The sequence below is a fragment of the Octopus sinensis genome, unplaced genomic scaffold, assembly GCF_006345805.1.
Source record: "Octopus sinensis unplaced genomic scaffold, ASM634580v1 Contig17413, whole genome shotgun sequence".
Taxonomy (NCBI): domain Eukaryota; kingdom Metazoa; phylum Mollusca; class Cephalopoda; order Octopoda; family Octopodidae; genus Octopus; species Octopus sinensis.
In genome coordinates, this window is record NW_021835042.1 from 26,876 (window position 1) to 35,000 (window position 8,125).

An 8,125-nucleotide genomic window follows, 5' to 3' on the forward strand; every position below is an offset into this window, starting at 1 on the left:
TGATTGATTGATTTGAAAAAAAAAATAAAGATAGTGGGGGTGGGGAGACTGGATGGCGGGGTGTTGTTGTGGTGGGGGGTCATGGAATATTTTTTTTGGTCAAGGATTTCATAGGATGGGACAAGGAAAAGCAAGAACAAGACAAAATAAAACATTTTCATCATGGAACTTTAGTTTGAAAAAGGAATTACTACTAATAAAAATAATAATAATAATATTGATGATGGTAATAATAATAATAAATAATATTAGCAATAATAATAATAATAGTGGCTTCAAGTTTTGGCATAAGGTCAACAGCTTTTGAGGAGAACGGACAAGTCATTTACATCAGGGCCCCCCCAGTTCTTAGTATGTCATTTTATTGATCTCTATCACCGCCGACCCCAAAAGGATGAAAAGCAAAGGATTTGAACTCAGAACATAATGGTCCAGAAAAAAACACTGCAAAGCATGTTTTTCCAATGCCCTTATGATTCTGCCAGCTTACTACCTTAACAACAACAACAACAATAATCATAATGGTAATAAAAATAATAATGGTTTCTCGTTTAGGCATAAGGATTGAAATACTTTTATTTTTTTTTTTGTTACAGAGAAGTGTTGAACGATCTAATTATTGGCCCCTGTCCTTGAAAGGATGGAAAGCTAAAAAACAAAAAGAAAAAAAGGGCTGACCGTAGCAGATTTATGAATTCAGAACGAAGAGAGCCTGTATCCAATGCCTTCAATTAAACCCTAATAATAATATCCCAGTAGTTATAGGTGCATTGGGAACTATCCCTAAAGATCTGCGATCAAATTGGCCCCTGTCCTTGAAAGGATGAAAGCTTAAAAAAAAAAAAGGGGCTGACCGTAGCAGATTTATGAACTCAGAACGTAGGGAGCCTGTACTAATACCTTAGGATGCTTTTATCCAATGCCTTCCCTTAAACCCTAATAATAATAATAATGATATCCCAGTAGTTATAGGTGCATTGGGAACTATCCCTAAAGATCTGCGATCAAATTGGCCCCTTTCCTTGAAAGGATGAAAAGCTAAAAAAAAAAAGGGGGGGCTGACCGTAGCAGATTTATGAACTCAGAACGCAGAGAGCCTGTACTAATACCTTAGGATGCTTTCCCTTAAACCCTAATAATAATAATAATAATATCCCCGTAGTTATAGGTGCATTGGGAACTATCCCTAAAGATCTGAACAAATGGGTAGAGGAAATAGGGATAAAACCCAGATTAGTACAGCTGCTTAATACAGTGTTATTGGGGACAGCTAGGATACTTAGAAGGGTTCTTGGCATCTAAGGTTTCTTGCTGTTGCCTTATGTTAGGGCCCTTTTCTTTTCCAGTAGTCTAATCTGTTGAGTGTATATGAATAATAATAATAATAAGAAGAAGAAGAAGAGTGATATAAAATGATGCCAGCGGAGATACTGGTAGCGAGAATGTTGTCCTATCACGTCCTGTTTTTGTGGGGTCGATTCTTGGCACCGGCAGGGGCTTTCTTAAAACGTTTCCAATACAACTGGAAAAAAAAGAAAAAGAAAAATAAGCAACAGGAGTGCATTGGGAACTATCCAATGGCGTAGGAGTGGCTGTGTGGTAAGTAGCTTGCTTACGAACCACATGGTTCCGGGTTCAGTCCCACTGCGTGGCACCTTGGGCAAGTGTCTTCTACTATTGCATCGGGCCGACCAAAGCCTTGTGAGTGGATTTGGTAGACGGAAACTGAAAGAAGCCCGTCGTATATGTGTGTATATATATATATAGGCGCAGGAGTGGCTGTGTGGTAAGTAGCTTGCTTATGAACCACATGGTTCCGGGTTCAGTCCCACTGCGTGGCACCTTGGGCAATGTCTTCTACTATTGCATCAGGGCCGACCAAAGCCTTGTGAGTGGATTTGGTAGACGGAAACTGAAAGAAGCCCGTCGTATATGTGTGTATATATATATATAGGCGCAGGAGTGGCTGTGTGGTAAGTAGCTTGCTTACGAACCACATGGTTCCGGGTTCAGTCCCACTGTGTGGCATCTTGGGCAAGTGCCTTCTACTATAGCCTCGGGCCGACCAAAGCCTAATGAGTGGATTTGGTAGATGGAAACTGAAAGAAGCCCATCGTATATATGTATGTGTATATATATATATATATATATATATATATATATATATATATGTGTGTGTGTGTTTGTGTGTCTGTGTTTGTCCCCCCTAAGATTGGTTGACAACCGATGCTGGTGTGTTTACGTCCCCGTCACTTACCGGTTCGGCAAAAGAGACCGAAAGAATAAGTACTGGGCTTACAAAGAATAAGTCCCGGGGTCGATTTGCTCGACTAAAGGCGGTGCTCCAGCATGGCCACAGTCAAATGACTGAAACAAATAAAAAGAGTAAAAAAGAGAACAGATGAAAAATCTTTTATTCTTTTATTTCTTATTGGTTTCGATCATTTGACTGCGGCCATGCTGGGGCACCCCCCTTGAAGGGTTTTAGTTGAACAAATCGACACCAGGAGTCGTTTTTTTAAGCCTGGTATTTATTATACTCTCTCTTTTACTTGTTTCAGTCATTTGACTGCGGCCATGCTGGAGCACCGCCTTTAGTCGAGCAAATCGACCCCGGCACTTATTTTTTGTAAGACCAGTACTTATTCTATCAGTCTCTTTTGCCAAACCGCTAAGTGACGGGGACGTAAACACACCAGCATCGGTTGTCAAGCAATGCTAGGGGGACAAACACACATACATATACATATATACAACAGGCTTCTTTCAGTTTCCGTCTACCAAATCCACTCACAAAGCTTTGGTTGGCCCAAGGCTATAGCAGAAGACACTTGCCCAAGATGCCACGCAGTGGGACTGAACCCGGAACCTGTCGACCTGTTTTGCTGAACTGCTAAGTTAAGTGGTGGTGTGGGACAAACACAGACACATATTCACACAAGGTGGTATCAAAAAGTTTCCGGGACTAGTTCTGTAGCATGCCAACAGATGGCAGCACACAGTTGTGCGTGCAATGAGAGCTAGCAGTGACCTTCATAAGGCAGTATGCCAATTAGCAACACTGTGTTTACCTCACAAGTTGTGAAATTTGTGTTTTCATGATTACATATAAGCTGTAATCCATGATTTTTAGGCGCAGGAGTGGCTGTGTGGTAAGTAGCTTGGTTACCAACCACATGGTTCTGGGTTCAGTCCCACTGCGTGGCACCTTGGGCAAGTGTCTTCTACTATAGCCTCGGGCCGACCAAAGCCTTGTGAGTGGATTTGGTAGACGGAAACTGAAAGAAGCCCGTCGTATATATATATGTATAGGTGCAGGAGTGGCTGTGTGGTAAGTAGCTTGCTTACCAACCACATCATTCCGGGTTCAGTCCCACTGCATGACACCTTAGGCAAGTGTCTTCTGCTATAGCCTCAGGCCGAAGAGATACTACCAGGCGCAGGAGTGGCTGTGTGGTAAGTAGCTTGGTTACCAACCACATGGTTCCGTGTTCAGTCCCACTGCATGACACCTTAGGCAAGTGTCTTCTGCTATAGCCTCGGGCCGAAGAGATACTACCAGGCGCAGGAGTGGCGGTGTGGCAAGTAGCTTGTTTACCAACCACATGGTTCTGGGTTCAGTCCCACTGCGTGGCACCTCGGGCAAGTGTCTTCTGCTATAGCCTCAGGCCGAAGAGATACTACCAGGCGCAGGAGTGGCTGTGTGGTAAGTAGCTTGCTTACCAACCACATCATTCCGGGTTCAGTCCCACTGCATGACACCTTAGGCAAGTGTCTTCTGCTATAGCCTCGGGCTGAAGAGATACTACCAGGCGCAGGAGTGGCTGTGTGGTAAGTAGCTTGGTTACCAACCACATGGTTCTGGGTTCAGTCCCACTGCGTGGCACCTTGGGCAAGTGTCTTCCACTATAGCCTCATTTACACACACGCATAAATATAGGATGGGCTTCTTTCAGTTTCTGTCTCCCAGTTGTAGAAACACTGCCAGATCAGATTTGAAACTGGTGCAGGAGACTGCACCAGTTTCAAATCTGATCTGGCAGTGTTTCTGCAGTTGGATGCCCTTCCTAATGCCAACCACTCTGAGAGTGTAGTGGGTGCTTTTTACGGGGTCACAGGGGTATGGTATTGACCACATTTGGATGGTGCTTTTTACATGCCACCACCACAGGAGCTGGTGATATACATACACATATACATACATACATATATATATATATATATAGGAAATAGTAGCACAACAGAGTACCTGTGTTTGCTGGAAATAGCAGCCAATAACTGTACGGTGCTATGTAAAGCTTCACTGAATGTATAGAGACAAAGATGTATGCAGGTGACATACAGAAACAATTTTTGTCTTACCTCTAGGAAGAATGCCAGATAAATAGACAACCTAGAATGGATAACCTAGTACTCAGGTTTCAGACTTTCCAGAATACATTTGTTTTTATAAATCTTGTTAATCTTCTTCAGCTAGGATCACTGAAGATAAAATTTAAAGTATCTGCTAAATTTGAGACCCCCTTCAGTCACGAAACTGACCATGGGATTGCACCTAGAAAGTTACCCTCCCAGGCATAAGTCCAGGCAAGGTTGTTTATGGAAGACCAGCAGTCGCCCGTGCATACTGGCCTCCCCTTTTCACGCCACCAGTGTTATCCAAGGGAAAGGCAAAGGAGCTGATACAGCTTGGCACCTGTGACGTCGCAACTCATTTCTACAGCTGAGTGAACTGGAGCAATGTGAAATAAAATGTCTTGCTCAAGAACACAACACGTAGCCCGGTCTGGGATTCGAGCTCACAACCTCACGATCGTAAACTCGACGCTCTAACCACTGAGCCATGCGCTAAATCATCTGCTAAATCAATGTCTGTATTTTCAGCTGATATGCCTAGCCATAAACAAAACTGAGATCGGTAAAAAAAATTTTTAAGGATGGAGGGTTTCTGCACAGTTTTAATTTGCGGACCACCCAGCCGTGGAGAAAAAGTTACTAAAATGTTGCAATACTTACACTAAACTGCTCCTTTATGCTTTCATCAATGGTTAGTTCTTGCCGGAAAAATGTTTGTCCGAGAGACTGAATAAAATACAAGAGGAAGAGAAAGAGAGAGTAAGACTGCTTTAAGTGAAGTTAATTTTTTGGCTCAAAAAGCAAAAAGCAAGGCCATGTAGGGGGACATGGAGTTATGTACAGGGAGGGTGTTCATGCAAAGAGTTCAGGCCATTTCTTGTCAAGAGAGACTTTGAACCGAGCGGTCGTTGACATCTTCACTATCTCGTCCGGCAGCTTATTCCACGGATCCGCAACCCGGACGGAGAAAGTCCCTCTCTTTCGATTGAGATGAAATCGTCGCAGATAGAGCTTTTCGGAGTGACCCCACAGCCGACATTCTGGAGCAGGAGTGAAGAACAGCTCTTTCGAGAGGTTACACTTTCCGCTTATGATGTTGTGAGCGAGAATGAGATCACCACGGCGTCATCGTTTTTCTAGAGAATAAAGGTCGAGCGTCTTCAGCCTTTCTTCATAAGACAAATGCTTGAGACCAAGAACCATGCACACAAATATATTCTTTTATTCTTTTACTCGTTTCGTTCATTTGACTGTGGCCATGCTGGAGCACCACCTTTAGTCGAGCAAATCGACCCCAGGACTTATTCTTTGTAAGCCCAGTACTTATTCTAATGGTCTCTGTAAAAGAACTTGGAAGATTGAGGACTTCAGCCAGGCCTTTCGTGATACCTTTAAAACCAGGAACTTTTCAGCACCCCCCCCCACCACATAACAACAACAACAAGATTTGTGCAAAAACAAAAAAAAACACAACACTCACAAAATAAGAAGGGTCTGAAACATGGGAACAGCGAGGGCACTGGGGTTGGGCCACACCCATGTCGGTTATGGTACATTGGCACTGCAAACACGGGTCCACCTCTACGGAATCGGCAATACGCTGTGCGAATCTTGATACAAAGCTTCGTTGTTCAGTTTGCTTTGCAAGAACTCTGGCATCGAACAAAGAACCGTTTGATGCAAGGGCAAGCTGTCCGTAATAGTCCTTTGGTATTTGGATGGAATCGAATAATTCTTCCTCGACTTCTTTTCTGGCAAAAGCCTGGTTTCTGTCGACTCCTGGAAATTTGAAAAAAAAGTGGGATCAGAAATATTAAATCTCTAAATCTCTCATAGAGATACACTACCGTCAGAAATTAATTAGCACCCTTGATTTGCTCTTCACCTAGTGGCCATATCTCGAACTATTGCTTTGTTGCGAGTTCACTGTTGCACAGAACGATGACGTAACTTTGTTTGCAGAGCAGTTTGAGAGTCTACAGCCTTATGATGTTGACATAGCAGTGCAACAACAACTTGGAGTGCGGATGCAGACAAATCTTCCTTTGTTTAATAGATATAGGTAGCGCCTCGCAAGGACCGAAATCACACCATACTAAGTTTTCTCATCGCGTAAGACGTTTTGAACAGCTCATAGGTTAATTGATTTAACCTATTTAATGTAGAAATTTGAGAAGTGCTAATTAATTTCTGACGCAAGTGTATGTACGGTGGTGGAGCGATAGAGTGGTTGTATACTGTCAACTTAACATGACAGTCCCATAAGGGAATTACACCGCCGTTGTTTAGCCCTAGGAAGCATCGGTGCTTCCTGTCGGCCTTGACTCATTTCCTGTGTCCTTATATATTTACAAAGGGGAGACAAGCACGCCCAACAGCTAAGCCTGCATCTAGAGACATGCATGTTTCTGGGTCTTGCTCGTCATCAGTCTAGAGTAGCGAGGCCTGCTAGCTGAAGATACCTGCCTAGACTTCGTAAATATATATATTTACAGTGAAATCTATTCACTGATCACCAAAATCAGAAATATTAAATTTCTAAATATCTCATAGAGATATGTACGGTGGTGGATCGATATAGTGGTTGTATACTGTCAACTTAACGTGACAGTCCCGTAAGGGAATTACACCACCGCTGTTTAGCCCTAGGAAGCATCCACGCTTCCTGTCGGCCTTTACACATTTCCTGTGTCCTTATATTTGCGAAGGGGGTGTTTGTCTCCCCTTCGTAAATATATAAGGACACAGTTTTAACTGTATTAGGAACTAGCAGTATCGCCCGGCGTTGCTCAGGTTTGTAAGGGAAATAACTATAAAGTATTTTTAGAGAGTTATAGCCAAAAAATAGCAAAAAAATGGAAAAAAAAAAATGATAAATTTTTTTTGAGAGTTAAAAAAGGTGGAGTTGCGTCCCCTAGACGGTCTGTGGTTTGGGTTTCTGATTCTTGACCCCATGTCGAATTTATCGATCTTTTTCAGAACTGGAGGAACTTTTCAAAATTTCGCCGCGCTGCGTTAGTTTTGAATTATGACATTGGGCTATGTGTGTGTCAAGTTTCATCAGAATCGGTTGAAAGCCGTGGTCAGGGTGAGGGTACAACCTAACAGACACACAGAAAACGCACAGACAAACTGCCGTTTATATAGAGAGAGATGATGAGCTTTGTTATAGTAACTTAGTAGATATTTTAAAAGTTTATTGTTAATGTATAACTCTTTTTGGTACCAACTTACCTGACGAGGCTGGCAAATGGCCACGATCGGATTGGTGCTTTTTACGTGCCACCTGCACAGGTGCCAGACGAGGCTAGCAAATGGCCACGATCGGATGGTGCTTTTTACGTGCCACCGGCACAGGGGCCAGACGAGGCTGGCAAACGGCCACGATCGGATGGTGCTTTTTACGTGCTACCGGCACGGAGGCCAGTCGGAACGGCGCTGGCAACGACCATGTTCGGATGGTTCTCTTATGTGCCACCGGCACTGGTATCACAGCTACAATGTCCATTGATGTTGATCGATGTACTAAACACATGATTCTAAACAACAATAATACATTTTTTATATATTTCTTTATTGCCCACAAGGGGCTAAACATAGAGGAAACAAACAAGGACAGACAAAGGGATTAAGTCGATTATATCGATCCCAGTGCGTAACTGGTACTTAATTTATCGACCCCAAAAGGATGAAAGGCAAAGTCGACCTCGGCGGAATTTGAACTCAGAACGTAACAGCAGACGAAATACAATAATAGTAACATCAGCCG

General features: G+C 43.1%; 1 protein-coding gene across 1 annotated transcript in view; it reads right to left on the minus strand.

Annotated features, from left to right (window-relative positions):
- Positions 1-572: 572 nt before the first annotated feature.
- Positions 573-8,125, minus strand: part of LOC115231104 — a 15,842-nt gene continuing 8,289 nt past the window's right edge. The window contains exons 5-7 of the mRNA XM_029801188.2: positions 5,837-6,135; positions 5,017-5,082; positions 573-1,522 (exon numbers count right to left, since the gene is read on the minus strand). Coding sequence (XP_029657048.1) covers positions 1,454-1,522; positions 5,017-5,082; positions 5,837-6,135 — 434 coding nt within the window. The 3' untranslated portion in view covers positions 573-1,453. The remainder of the gene's footprint in view (positions 1,523-5,016; positions 5,083-5,836; positions 6,136-8,125) is intronic.